Source organism: Arachis ipaensis, chromosome B10 (assembly GCF_059453495.1).
Source record: "Arachis ipaensis isolate K30076 ecotype BB chromosome B10, ASM5945349v1, whole genome shotgun sequence".
NCBI classification, from domain to species: domain Eukaryota; kingdom Viridiplantae; phylum Streptophyta; class Magnoliopsida; order Fabales; family Fabaceae; genus Arachis; species Arachis ipaensis.
In genome coordinates this window covers 146,566,134-146,580,669 of record NC_142435.1, presented here as the reverse complement: position 1 = coordinate 146,580,669, position 14,536 = coordinate 146,566,134, and the positions used below count along the sequence as shown (strand labels likewise).

Sequence of the window (14,536 nt, the reverse complement as noted above, 5' to 3'; positions counted from 1 at the left end):
TTGAATGAAAATGACTTGAGCTATTCAAAATTCCAAGCATGCCCAAAGAAACAGTTCTCCTATATAAGTACAGTGACCGCGAGGTAATTATACTAACATAAATATTTTAAAAAACTAATTGATCCGTCAGTTTATAACTCGATCTTTATTGTGCATTATAAATTATAACTCGATCTTAATTATCATTCATTCTGTAATCGACACCTTCGTTACTGACTTAATGACCATTATTCTGATTTAATAATTAACGGTCATACCATCAACTCCATTCATCAACTCTATGCCTATAAAAGGCACCGATTTCTATATACACTGGACATTCTAGATATATTCTAGATACATTCTATATTCATAGAATTATTATAATATACAACACATGATGACTTCTATTTCATGTCTTACATTCTATATTCATAGAATTATTCTTATACCTCTTAAACACTTACTGACTTGACCGTCGGAGTGTCTGTTGCAGGTACCCACCTCCTTATTTGTTCTCTCTTTGCCAACGTATAACTCATCCCGACGAGAAGTTTAAAGACATTCATCGACAGACGAGCTATACACCGGCCAACCTCTACAAGAACACTAATAATTAGATAAATTAAAAATAGAATAATTTTCATACACAATCAATACGATTGCTACATTTATAAAATTAACTAATTTTCAATTCTATTATTTCAAAGAATCATCTAAACAAATGAATTTAAAATGATAAACGTGTAAAATTCTTTACACTAAAAATCTAAGTTTATTAAAGTAATATTTGATTTTTATGTGTTGATAATATAAATTTTTATTACTTGTGCATAGGGGTGGAAAAAGGCCAGGCGGCCTGTCAGGGGCCTGCAGTCTGGCCTGTGTTTGGCCTGGCCTGGTCTGGCCTGTTATAAAATAGGTACAGGTTCAGGCTCTTTTAAAAGCCTTAATACATTAATAGGCCAGGCCCAGGCTCACTAATTAGCCTTATAGGCCTGTTAGGCCTGCCTGGGCCTGTTAAAATATAATTAAATATATAAATAATTATTTATTATTAATAAAATTATGAGATATTTTAAATTTATTATATTTTATTATAAATATTTTTGTATATTTTAAATATCTTAAAAGTTTAAAATTTTTTACAAATATTAAATATATGACATATTACATATAACTATTTTTATTACAAAATAATTTTTTTAAATAATATTTTTATTTTTGTAAAAAAAAATTAGCAGGCCTTTTAACAGGCTTCAGGCCAGACCAGGCTGAATAACAGGCCAGACCTAGTACTTTATAAAGAGCCTATAACAGGCTGCAGGCCAGGCTTAGACCAATCAACTGTATGACAGGCCAGGCCTGTTAAGAGCAAAGCCTGGCCTGACCTGGCCTGTTTCCACCCTACTTGTGCATCAAAATTAAACTACATTCTCAACTCCATTTATAATATAGTGATAAAAAATTGTGATAAAAAATTTATGAAAATGAAAAAGAAATATCAATACAATTGACAATGCAATAAAAAAAAATTAGAAAAAAGCAAAGAGTAGCACAAAATTAGGAACTAAATTCTTAATATAAGGAAGAGTGCATGTAGATCATATTTGGAGTAATAGTCGTTTTGATGTCTTTGATATGGTGTGTTAGTTGTATTTTTTATTTTTTTGTATTGTAGACTTTGGGCTTTTGTTTTTATTGAGTAGGAAGTTTTTTTGTTTGGTTTTTGTGTGTGTTAGCGTGTGAGTTTGAAGTGTTTTTTGTAAGGTTGGGACTCGTTATTTTTGTTACTTGGCTCAATTTGTTTTGTTTCGTTGAGCTCTTGTACTTTACTCTCCGCTTATGGTCGAGCAATTCATTTAAAAATTGAAAAAAATATAATTTATATTTATGAGAATGAACGCTGTTACTTCTATTTGATAATGTCACTTTTTTTTTTACAAATTTATTCAAATATACAATGCAAAATAATTATGTGTGAAATGATATTAGTAAAATAAAAATATTATATGCACAAAAAAATTAATTGCTATATATTTGTGTATGATTAAAAATGTATTATTTAATTATTTTTAATTTATATTTTATATTTTAACATGTATTATTTTTTTGTATACATGTAATATGATTAAATTTTTTTATTTAAATTAAATAATCATATAATTTACCGATATAAATAAATTACAGTATAATTACTTAAATAAACAACATACCACATCTCAAGTATTGAGAACCCAACGTGAATATAGGCATATTCCAAGTACTTGGCTATTATGCGTGGAGAATATGATATATCTAGAATGCACTCAAAATACGTTGTAAGCCAAAAAACGAGATACTGAATATTCAAGATGTATTTAAAAGCTGATTCCGAAATATGGATAAAACAGGAATTAGAGACAGATCATCTGAGATATGTGTAAATACAATTTTAGATAAATTTTAAATTAGACCAAATTCAAAAATAATTTTAAATTGATATTTTTGAATAAAAATTAATTAAATTGATAAATAAAAATTAAATAAATACTGTTTAAATCGTAATAAATTATACTAATTTTAAAAATATTAAAATTAGTAAATAGTTAAAATTTGAATCGATTAGTGTTAAATCCAATTCTATTCCAAACTTTTGACACCTAAAATTAAGGTAAAATTAATTTTTATTAATAATAGCAATAACATATATCAATTTTTTTTTTAATAATTGTAAATTAAAAGTGTACACGCTAGGAACAATGGATGATTATAATTAGAAGTAGTTATTAATTTTTTTTTAATTATAGGTGTCAATGAATTTGGAGCAGAATTGGATTAACACTGAACATATTCAAATTTTAACTGTCTACTAATTTTTAATATTTTTAAAATTAATATAATTTATTACTGTTTGAATAGTATTTATTTAATCTTTATTTATCAATTTAATTAATTTTATTCAAAAAATATCAATTTAAAATTATTTTTAAATTTTGGTCTAATTTAAAATTTACCTAAAATTATATCTGCACGTATTCGGGTGCTGTGACTTTACTTCCTGTTTTGACTGTATCTCGGATGTTATGATCCAAATCAGCTTTTGAACGCATCTCGGATGTTCAGTACTCATTTCTCAGCCTACAATATATCTCGGTACACTTTGGATACGTCAGATTCTCTACGTGTAATGTCCTAAATCTTACTATTTGAGATACGCCCATATTCACGTTGAACTCCAGTATCCGACATATAATACATTATTTATTTAAGTAATTATTTCGCAGTTTGTGTATATCAGTAAATTATATAATTATTTAATTTAAATAAAGGTGGAAACTTAGGTGTAGTCGACTTCATGTGAAATTAATAATTAAGAGTTGTTAGATAATTTGACTAAATTTTTAACTAACGAATTTCCGCTATCAACTTCACGTGAGATCGATCGCACTCGAATTTTCACCTTAAATTAAAAATCCCAACATGATTATGATTGATATGAAAACAACAATATTAGTTTTCTTTTATATATTATTTTTTGTAATTTTTTTATACTGAACCCGGTTTAAACCGGTTCGAAGCAGTTTAGAGGGGTTGGATATGCGGTTCCATTTTCAGAACCCCTTGTTTGAAACCCTAAGCCTCTCACCCTCTCACTCTCTCAGTCTCTGCCCGCCCTCCCTCGGCGTCCCTTCTCACCGTCACCGTGACGCCGTCTCGCCTCTCTCCACTTCTTTGCTTTCGTTCCACTTTGAAATCCTCACTCATTCTCCCAAACTGCGGCTACTCACTCAACTCACCATTTTCCTATCAGGTAGTGTTATTCTGTTCTCAAGTTAACTGAACCCGTGAAATTTTTGTGAGGAAAGTCGAAACAAGAAACAGAGGTCAAAATGAAGATGGTTAACGCTTTCAACATGAAGGTAATTCTGAAATCTCCTTTGGTTGTTTAAATAATTGTTGGCACGAAATGCATGCCAAGTGTTTGTGAAAATTCCACCCTATTTTGAATTCAGTATTGAATTTATTTGTTTAAATATTATCAGAGAGCAGCGGCTGGATTAAGGCGCATTAATCTTGATGGTCTCCGGTGGCGGGTTTTCGATGCCAAGGGACAGGTGAGTGCTCAGTTTCTCATATTTGCTGATTCTGTTGAAATCCTCATACAAACTGCGACTATGATCGCATTATACAATGTGTTGTTGATTTTGGATTCTAATCATTAGCCAGAACATTTTTTCGCTTTGTTTTTTGCTTAAAGGGTAGGGTTGTGTTGTGTCGTTCCAAGATGAATATGATTGTTTTGCTTTGCGATGCTTGCTGGTTGTTATTTGATCTAACCGCATTTCAGCATTTGATCAATGAAATGTTTTGCAAACATTCAGTTTTTGGGTTGCATTTCCATATCTTGACTTGGATTTATACCTTATTAAAAGTTATCCAACAGAATAAGTCAATTCGATCTCATGAAAATCCCAAATGACAAATAAGATTGAATCTAAATATCTTTGTATTTTTGTATATATTAATCGTAAACCCTATATATATAGTTAAGCTAGCTTAGGGAATTTAGAAAGATAAATATAATTTTTCTAAATTATTGTAATTGATTTCCTCATAAGATCATGACATATTAAAAGTTGAGAATTTCAAAGTAGTTTATTAGGTGAATTAGTTAAAAAGAAATGGCTAAAGTTGCAGTGAAGGTTTTCTCGAGGTCTCACATCTTTGTACCTTTAACTACCATTTCAAATTATGAGAGGCTGATAGTGATACTCATCATAATTCATAGGTGTTAAACAATCAATATTCACCACTCCCCTGTACAAAAAGAGATAAAAGAAAAATATGAAATATTCTTGATGTTTGTCATGTGCTGGTACTTGTTCTTTAACCCCTCTTGTAAAAACGTATACTATAACTAGTAGAACCACTGAACTAGGCATGTGCAAATACTTGTTATTCTGACATAGTTTGAAAAAACATATATACTGGTACATATTTTGTAGAACTAGCCTTGTACATATAAAGATTAACTAAACTTACTTTTTGTCTGTTTTCATAATCTATTTCATTGGCAGAGTTCACTCTCCAAATTGTTTTTTATCTGAAATTGTAAATGGTGTTGAACATTTCAATATTTGAGGTGGTAAAATAATCATTTTAAAATATTGTGTCAACTGTCAAGCTGAGTCTTTCAACTCTTGGAGTCTTGTTCAAGTATATAATATTTGTGTTGACTGCATGCCCACTAAATATTGGTATCCAATATTTTTTGGAGATGTAGACATACCAGTAAGTTGGCATGTCCAAGCTTTCTACATTTGGATTCTGTCCACTGATCAGTGATCAGCTATTGAATAATTTACTTATCTTAATTCATGAGATAATTTAACTAATGAATTTGTTCCTTGAGTAGATTCTTGGGAGGTTAGCATCTCAAATTGCTACTGTAGTTCAGGGAAAGGATAAGCCAACTTATACACCTAATCGTGATGATGGAGATATGTGCATTGTGCTTAATGCAAAGGATGTTTGTGTCACTGGGAGAAAACTTACAGACAAGGTCTATTACTGGCATACAGGGCAAGTGTTGTGCCTTAAGCACTTTAGTTTAAATATTGGTGAAATATCAAATGATTTTATTTTTATCTATATGCTTATCTTCTATGGTCCAACAACCGTTGTCCCCAATTATGTTTGCTTTTTAGCTATGGAGTTTCTTATGCCCCATAATATTCTTGCATTATTCACAATCTTGTGATGTAACTTAATACAGACATAATGGTGTATAGGTATGTGGGCCACCTCAAGGAAAGGACTTTCAAGGATCAGATGGCCAAAGATCCTACAGAAGTCATTCGCAAAGCTGTTTTGCGCATGTTGCCTAGAAACAAATTGCGTGATGTAAGTGCAACATTGACCCTTAATTTTGAAAATTTAAATCGTGAATATGGAATTTAATTACACTTGTACGGAGCCAGAGTTTGTACATGTTTACTTTGTCTTTTGCTTAATATTAATAAGTTCGCCTAAAATCTCTTGTATTTCACTCTTCCCCTGGAATTCATTGATTACTCTACTCTCTGGTCTATTCCTGAACTCAAAAATCCATCTGTTTTAGTTTCCAGTTCTAGCACAGCCTTCTATTCCATCTGTTTTTGGTGTGTTTTGAACAAAAAGATTTTGGAATAGAATTGATTTGAATTGAAATGAATTATAGAAAAATCATCAGGTAATTCTCATACATGTTCAGAGATGAATGGCTTGTAAAAAATCATTTTCTTAGATAGCTCTGATTGTTAATTAATTTTTCTTTACATTTTGTTACACTTTGGTTCTGATGTATGTGTATATACACAATTAGACCTCGTTTTTTTACATTATGATTAATTGGTGTAGGATAGGGATCGAAAGCTGAGGATCTTCCCCAGCAGTGAGCATCCGTTTGGTGATCGACCACTTGAACCTTATGTAATGCCTCCTAGAAGCGTACGAGAAATGCGGCCACGAGAAAGGCGTGCAATGGTTCGAGCACAGAAGGCTGAACAGCAACAACAGAATACTGATGGAACCAAGAAAGGCAAAAAGAGAGAAGCTCCAGAGGAGAGTGCATGAGGACGTTAGTCAACTCTATGGAGATGATTCTGTTCTATGGTATTCTGTTCTATGGTATTCTGAATCTCAACTCTATGCCTTCTTTGATTCACTAGTTATGATTTCTTGCAACTTTTTAGTGTGAATTTTTTGACTTATGAAATTAGAGTTGCTTCCAAATCGTGAGTATGAATAATAAACATCATCATTTCTCCTACATGGGTATTGCTTTGTGGGAAATTGTATTACTTTTCTCATATGCTCAGTCCCCACCAATTTAGTCTGTTACATATAGAGATGAGTGTAATTTTCTCAAGCATATATCAGAACACTCTGCTCAGTTTAGGGAATTAGCTATGTTCTTACTTCTTATCCGAGTCTGATATGAAGAGCCATTTCCGGGCAAGTATGAGAAGTTGATTATTCTTTTGCTTTTCATTGTTAATGGCTAAATGATTAACCATTTATTGAGCTTAATAATTATACTATTATTCTTGCAAAATATGACATTTAAGTAGTAAAAAACTAAAAATCCTAGAATTACAACCCCACCCAAAGAAATAAAATAAAACGAACTGAAGTATATTTATAGCCTAGAGATATGTCTTTCAAGGGCAATTTTATTTAAATCTTTCCTTAGAATTTTCCCCACTGCATTCTTTGGTATGGAGTCAACAAATGTTACACGTCTTATTTTCTTGTATGGTGCAACCTGCAACAAGGCAAAGCACCCAGGAATAAGATTTACAATTTCCATTTCAATATTAAGACTAGCTAAATCTTATTCTATTAAGTGGGGCCGAGTATATGATCAATAGTTTAATACTATAAAATATATCACATAAATTCATTTTAATATAATAAAAAAATTCCTAAGAAATAAACATTATAAATTAACCACCATGGTATTTTATATTTTAATTTTTATTTTAATTATAAATATAAATCTAATTTGATAGTAATAATTAGAAATTTGATTATAAATACGAATTAAATTTGATTATATTAGTCATTCTATATTATAATATCATTAATACCTATCTTTTATGATCGGTTAATTGAATATGGAAAAATGGATAAAGTACCTGTTTAGCAACAAATTCAATTATTTCTGCTTCACCAAGGGAACTTTGGGGCTTTCTTACCACAAAGGCCATGGGGACTTGACCAGCTTCTTCATCAGGATATCTGTGAATGAAGAACGATGTATAAATATTATTATTATTATTATTATTATTATTATTATTATTATTATTATTATTATGGTAAATCTGAACTACTAATCCTAATGCCCCTTACAATTCCAGTCCTTTTTTCTAAATGCTTTGTGTTCATATACGAAAAAATGAAAACAGATTTATCTTGAATTACAGTAAGTAATAATCGATTAAAAATTATTGTTATACTTTTGAATTATTTAATGGAAAATTTTTTATTGGAATAAACCATTATTCCATTAAATGAACTTTAAAAATAAGTGTTGTTTTAAGAGTTTAGATTTCATCGTAGTAATCTTACGGAATAACTGCCGCATCGCTTATCTCAGGGTGCGAATGGAGCACTTGTTCTAATTCTGCAGGGGCCACCTGCAATGTACAATCAAGTATCACAAATTAATCATGACAGTGTAAAGGTCCTTCAGATTTGTAACTAAGATTTATTATTAAAATATTCACTTCGTTTTAAAATAATGATCTGATCGAAACTAAAAAACACATACTAACAAAAGTAATAAATAAATATTGGTAATGCTTAGAATTGAATGAATAGATAAATTATTTTTAAATAAATGAACATATGTAATAAAATTTTGTTCCATTATTATCAAAATTAGATTAACGGTGTATTGGTATTATTTAAAAATTAGTTAATATCATCTTGATAATAAAAGTGGATGATGATTTTGATAAGACCTCAATTTTGTATTTCTTTGCAATTTTCAAATACTTTTGTGTGTGAATAGTGCAATAACCGAATAACATTGAATTAAATAGGCTATTATACCATTTTGAAAGTAAATGTGCTCAATTAACCCCAAAAATTAGTTTAAGATGTGAAAAATATCTCACACATATAAATTATTTAAAAATTATATTTCTAAAAAGATGCAATACTTGTAATACACCCTATCACATTTAGAAATAAGTAATAACCACTCAATTCTTAAGACAAGAGATAAATTAGAATAATTAAAAACACACATATATATCATAATTTATTCATCTTACAATAGTAGTTAGAAAATAAACACTATAATTTATATACAGGACGAACATTATGATCGGTAATGTTTCACTACTATGCACTAGTCATATTAATTTAACAGTAGTGGCAAAGTCATATTATTTAAGGGAAAAACTTTTGGAAGCAAGAAAGGGAAATAGTTTACCTGGTAGCCTTTATATTTGATCAACTCTTTCAACCTGTCAACGACATAGAGGAAACCCTCTTCATCGAAATAGCAGAGGTCCCCAGTCCTTAACCACCCATTCACCAAGCTTGCTAAAGTTGCTTCTGGGTCACCAACATAACCTGCTCCCAATAAAATAAGAAAAATGTTTTGGACTGTCATTTCTCTAAATCTAATACTAAAACTCAAATTCAAAAATATATAATTTCATGAATCAGTTTGATGATTATAAGATATTTTAGATTTCAACGACGACCTTACATCTTGAAAGCATTGCAGGGAGAATAATAATAACTCAATTTAATGAGTTTGATTGTTATATATAATTATCATTTTTTTAAAAAAATGTTACAATATTGATTAAATATGTATCTAAAGAAATAAGACTCATGGTATTATAAAAAAAAAGAAATAAGACTCATGGTGTTATTAAAAAAAATGATGAAGTCAAGAAAAGAAAAATTCATTCTCATAACTAAATCAACTAAATTTTTAAAAACAACAGATAATTCCAAAATCGCATAAAGAGATGGGCTCATACTTTCTTAATATATGTATGAGTAATATTACATATTGAAATCTTTTTGTAAATTAAGTTCAATCAAGTTAAACAATAAGAGTTTGTTTGGATGAGTTTTTAAAAAAAAATCTTTTTTAATATTATCTTTTTTCAAAAGATCTTATAGAAAAATAAAAGTAATTTAATGTTTGAATAACGCATGCAAAAAGATTTTTTTATTTATCAATTATGTTTGGATATAACCATATAAAAGTATTTTTTTGTTTATTTATTACGTGAAAAAACATCTTTTTTTAAAGAAAAAAGATCTTTTAAAAAAAGATGTAAATTGTAACTTCTCAAAAAAGATTTTTTTTTTCTAGTACTTTTACTTTTACTATTAGAAATTTACCAAACACGCTAAAAAAAATATTTTTTCATTGAAAATTTTTTTTTTATCAACTTAATGAAGTTCAAACAAGCACTAAGACTTAAAATAATACTAGTCATAACTAATTTTATTATATTAAACTAATTTAGTTGGACTTAATTAACAAAAAAATTTAGATATATAATATTATTCTATATATATTATTTTAAATATGTATACTCAGGTGTGATCTATAACTTAATGTGCTGACTAACTTAAGATATTAAAAATTTGAAATAAAAGGATCATTACAACTTTGTGTCTCCAACTTATTTTTATAATTTTATTTAAATAAATTCTCAATTTAGAACAACTAAAATACTTCTCAACAGAAAAGAAAAGAAAAAGTAACTTATAAGAGAATCTAATTGTAATAATTTAACCAAATTGAGCTCAATTGTTAAATATCAAGAAATAATATAACACACCATTTTGTCCATATTGTAGTAATTTCACCATTTATAAACTTCTTTGTTCACATTTTAACTAAACTATTATATATGTAATAAATAATAGATAAATAATTAGTTAAATAAATATAATATTTTAGTACGAGACAAAATGCATACTATACTTGTGGCATACGTTTTAAACACACACAATTCAAGCATGCTTTCAGTCTTCTTTCCATTATTCTCCTATACTAGATTCGCACATGTTTCCCGTAGGGGAACACTTTTTTTTTTGGTACAGAATAGCTACACTAAATATTAATAAAATATTTAGCTAATAAGTATCACTTTAAAATTTTTATCCTATAATAGTTGTTAGGAAGAAGTATTATTAATTGAATACCTTTCATAATTGAAGGTCCTCTGAGCCAAAGTTCCCCTTGATCACCAGGAAACATGGGCTCCCCTGTGTCTGGATTTACAATTTTAGCCTCAACACCTGACACCAGCTTACCTGTTGTCCTTGATCGGCTTGCCTCCTCCGGATTCGTTGTTCGGGCAACCCCTGCTGTTGACTCCGTTAGACCGTATCCCTGCAATATTTCCTTCTTCGATATAAGATGAACTATTCTAAGTAAGGAGTATGTGTTACTGTTTTCCTATTCATTTTTCATTTTTAAGTTAATCTTGCCAGTTGCCACGACAAAGAAGATTTACAATATAACTTCAAATTTAAAATGGATTTAAAGATTCTGGCTAGTGGGAGGAGAGAGAGACAGAGATACCAATGAGGATCTTGAGGGAAAAGTACAAATCAGGCTACCTTTTAATTGATTTTAATTTTTTATAAAAACTTTTATAGTAGCTAATAAGACAAACATGAAATATTTTGGTATTTCTAAAATTTTTAGTGCAATATCACTGTTTATGGTTTATAGTTTCATGAGTCATGACTATATATGTAGTATGTACACACAAAAAAAAGGGAAGAAAAAACAAAATTTGTAACAGGTTAAATATAAAAAAAAAAAAAAAAAGAGTAAGAAACACTTTAATAACTCCCTAACCTGCAAGATTAACACTTTGGGAAACTTTGTTTTGAACGCCGCGGCGGTATCCTTTCCGAGAGGAGCCCCGCCGCAAGCGACGCATTCCAACGACCTTAAATCATAAGCCGCCGTCAAGTCGTCTTTCATCATCGCTACCATTACTGACGGCACCGCCGCCATGTGCGTAACTCGAAACCTCTCTATCGCCTCCATCATCCTCCTCAACCCGAATCTCTCCATTAACACCACCGTTTCCAATAGCACCACCGCCCTCAGCGAGAGCGTAAACCCGAACACGTGGAAAAACGGCACCGTATATAGGAACACGGCGGGCTTCTCCCTCTGCGCCCGAACGACATTGTATACCCCTGCCATTGCAATCAGGTTCCGATGAGTCAGCATCACTCCCTTCACCTTCCCTGTGGTTCCTGAAGAGTAAAGAATAGCTGCCACGTCAGACTGACTCACCTCCACTTGTTCGAGTTTGGCGCCGGGTCGACTCGCTGTCATGAGCGAATCGAACTCGGGCGAGTCGATGAGGACGGTCCCGTGACGGAACTCATTGGGAAGGTTCTTAGCCGCTGATGACGTGGCGAATGCGATGGTAGGTTTGCTAAGGCGGATGATGCGCGTGAGATCGGAGCGCGTGGCAAGCGGATTTGCCGGCGAAACAACGACGCCGAGGGAGAGGAGCGCGAAGTGGAGGATAGGAACGTGGAGGAGGTTTGGAGAGAGGACCAAAGCGGTGTCGTTTTTGGAGAGTTTGAAGAGGGATGTAAGGTTGGCAGCTAGGGTTTCTGAACGGCGGATGAAATCGGCGTAGGAGAGGTGGCGGCCGGTGGCAGAGTCGATGAGAGCGGTGACGGAGTCGGACCAAGGTGAGTTGCGACGGAGAGAGAGAACGTATGATGGTGCGGAGACGGTGGCATGTGGAGGAGGGAGGCGGAGAGGGGGTTTTAGGCTGTGGAATGTTCTGGTAGCGCGGTTGAAACCGTTGCTTGGGTCAATTAAGACGCTGTTGGAGGTAGCTGTTTTTTGTTCCATGTGTGTGCGTGAGTGCTTGGATTTGGAGCCGAGTTAATACATCATTTTTGGTTAGGTCTAGAATCTCTTGAATAAGTGGCAGATGGTTACGTGCATCCAATCAAATAGTGACTAGTGAGATGATTGTCACCATGCGATGATCGTCCATTTAGAATGTGTCGGTTGTAGCGGCGAAAAATGCTAATGAATTATAGAGGAGATAATAAGAATTAGAGAAGAAGATCTATTGTATGCATGTGAATTGTGATGGTATGGTACTATTGAAGTTGAAAGGATATACAAGATGTTTAATTATGTTGAAGATGAATGATCAAACCAACAATGTTTATATGGTGAATTATACTCTAAAAATGTAAGTTTATAGATTTTTTTTATGTGATGAAATAGAGATTAAAAATATTGGGATCTATATTTTAAATATTAATAAAATAATAAAAAATAACTATAAAAAGAATTTAATTTTTTTTATACAATCTCATTCTATATAGTAGAGTGCTCTATATTATATAAAATTCGGATGATTAGGGTTTTTTATTTAAATAAAATATTTAGACTTCTATATTACCTGATTCCCTAAATGGTTTTCTTGAACGTGAATCTCCTAAACCATATAATATATAAATCATCCTAGGATTGTGTGTTTTAATGAATATATAAATCATTATACATTGGGACGATTTATGCATGAATTGCATAGGTGAATAAGGCATAAATCGTCCCAACCCACTGTGTATTACGAATAACACGTAAATCGTCATAGCCTAGGATGATTTATGCATTTTAATCTAAAACACTCTACCCTGGCATGATTTACGTGCTTCTTCCTAACCCTCTATCCCCTAACACGATTTACGTGCAAATTCCAAACCCACAAATTCCTAGGACGATTTTTGTAAAAACTTTTATGTGTAATTCGAATTCTAACTCATCTAGACTTAAAAAGACATGTGTTTCTTTAATATATGACAACTATTTTTTGATGCAATCACACCATATTTACTACTATATCAAATTTGAGTTCAATTAAGAAGGTAATTTTTTAAGTTACAATTTTTTTGAATTTATTTTTATTTTAAATTTTAAATTTTAAATTTTAAATTTTAAATTTTAAATTTTCAATTTAAAAAATAAAAAAAATTAATTTACAATAAAAATAAACTAATATTAATTAAAGTTAATTTTCATATATTTATTCATCAAATTTATATTTTGTTGACTTATTTATTTGTTCTAGAATATTCTACTACACAAATATTTATGTAACAAAAATTTTGTAACAAATTTAAAATTGTTACAAAATATTAATTTTTATAACAAAAATTAGTGATTGTTGCATAATAATAATATTTTGTAACAACAATACAATTTGTTACAAAATATTTTGATATTTTGTAATAATTTGATTTTTTTGTTACAAATTATTTTGGCTTTTATAACGAATCAGTGTGTTACAAAATTTTATAATATTTTGTAACAAAAAATAAAGTTGTTGCAAACATTCAAAATATTTTGTAACAAAATATTCATTTGTTTTAAAAACTCCAATTATTTTGTAATAAAAAATTAATTTGTCAGAAAATTTAATATTGTTTGTAACAAGTTATTTGTTTGTCACAAAATATAAGAATTTTTGTAATTAAAAAAAATTATTTTAAAATGTTAAAATATTTAAAATAATTTTATTTTGTTTCCAAAATTTAAGTTTTTAAAATATTATTTGTATTAATTAATTATTTTTTATGAAAAATCAAAGATGAAATGATTAATTTTTAAAAATGGTATATATTATTTTATATTTTTTATAAAATTAATATATAATTTTTACTAATAATCAAGTGTTAAATATTGATTAGAAATTAATTTTTAAATTAAAAAAATTATCGTTAAATACAAATAAAAATCGTACTAAGGATTTATGGGTTTGGGATTTGCACGTAAATCGTGCTAGGGGTAGAGAGTTAGGAAGAAGCACGTAAATTGTGCCAGGGTAGAGTGTTTTAGGTTAAAATGTATAAATCATCCTAGGCTAAGACGATTTACGTGTTATTCGTAACACACAGTGGGCTGGGACGATTTATGCCTTATTCATCTATGCAATTTATGCATAAATCGTCCCAAGATACAATGATTTATATATTTATTAAAACACACAACCCT

At 30.2% G+C, this 14,536-nt stretch overlaps 2 protein-coding genes across 2 annotated transcripts; one reads left to right on the top strand and one right to left on the bottom strand.

Annotated features, from left to right (window-relative positions):
• The first annotated feature begins 3,540 nt into the window (after positions 1–3,540).
• Positions 3,541–6,993, top strand: LOC107623144 (Ribosomal protein L13 family protein). Its single transcript, XM_016325302.3, has 5 exons — positions 3,541–3,881; positions 4,005–4,076; positions 5,378–5,544; positions 5,754–5,865; positions 6,361–6,993. Exons 1-5 carry the CDS (start codon positions 3,852–3,854, stop codon positions 6,574–6,576), a joined length of 597 nt encoding a protein of 198 aa, XP_016180788.1. The 5' UTR covers positions 3,541–3,851; the 3' UTR covers positions 6,577–6,993.
• Positions 6,956–12,562, bottom strand: LOC107623143 (4-coumarate--CoA ligase-like 9). The gene is made up of 6 exons (XM_088485824.1): positions 11,354–12,562; positions 10,690–10,879; positions 8,945–9,087; positions 8,074–8,141; positions 7,641–7,743; positions 6,956–7,267 (listed from the first exon to the last, which is right to left on the bottom strand). Exons 1-6 carry the CDS (start codon positions 12,377–12,379, stop codon positions 7,142–7,144), a joined length of 1,656 nt encoding a protein of 551 aa, XP_088341950.1. The 5' UTR covers positions 12,380–12,562; the 3' UTR covers positions 6,956–7,141.
• Between the last annotated feature and the right edge of the window lie 1,974 nt (positions 12,563–14,536).

Excerpts from the sequence above, each read along its gene's own strand:
- LOC107623143 (XM_088485824.1), bottom strand. The coding sequence starts at position 12,379 with ATGGAACAAAAAACAGCTACCTCCAACAGCGTCTTAATTGACCCAAGC. Across the intron at positions 10,880-11,353 it reads CCAAAGTGTTAATCTTGCAG|GGATACGGTCTAACGGAGTC; the intron begins GTTAGGGAGTTA and ends GAAATATTGCAG. Across the intron at positions 7,744-8,073 it reads AGCGATGCGGCAGTTATTCC|ATATCCTGATGAAGAAGCTG; the intron begins GTAAGATTACTA and ends CTTCATTCACAG.
- LOC107623144 (XM_016325302.3), top strand. The coding sequence starts at position 3,852 with ATGAAGATGGTTAACGCTTTCAACATGAAG. Across the intron at positions 3,882-4,004 it reads TTAACGCTTTCAACATGAAG|AGAGCAGCGGCTGGATTAAG; the intron begins GTAATTCTGAAA and ends AAATATTATCAG. Across the intron at positions 5,545-5,753 it reads GTCTATTACTGGCATACAGG|GTATGTGGGCCACCTCAAGG; the intron begins GCAAGTGTTGTG and ends AATGGTGTATAG.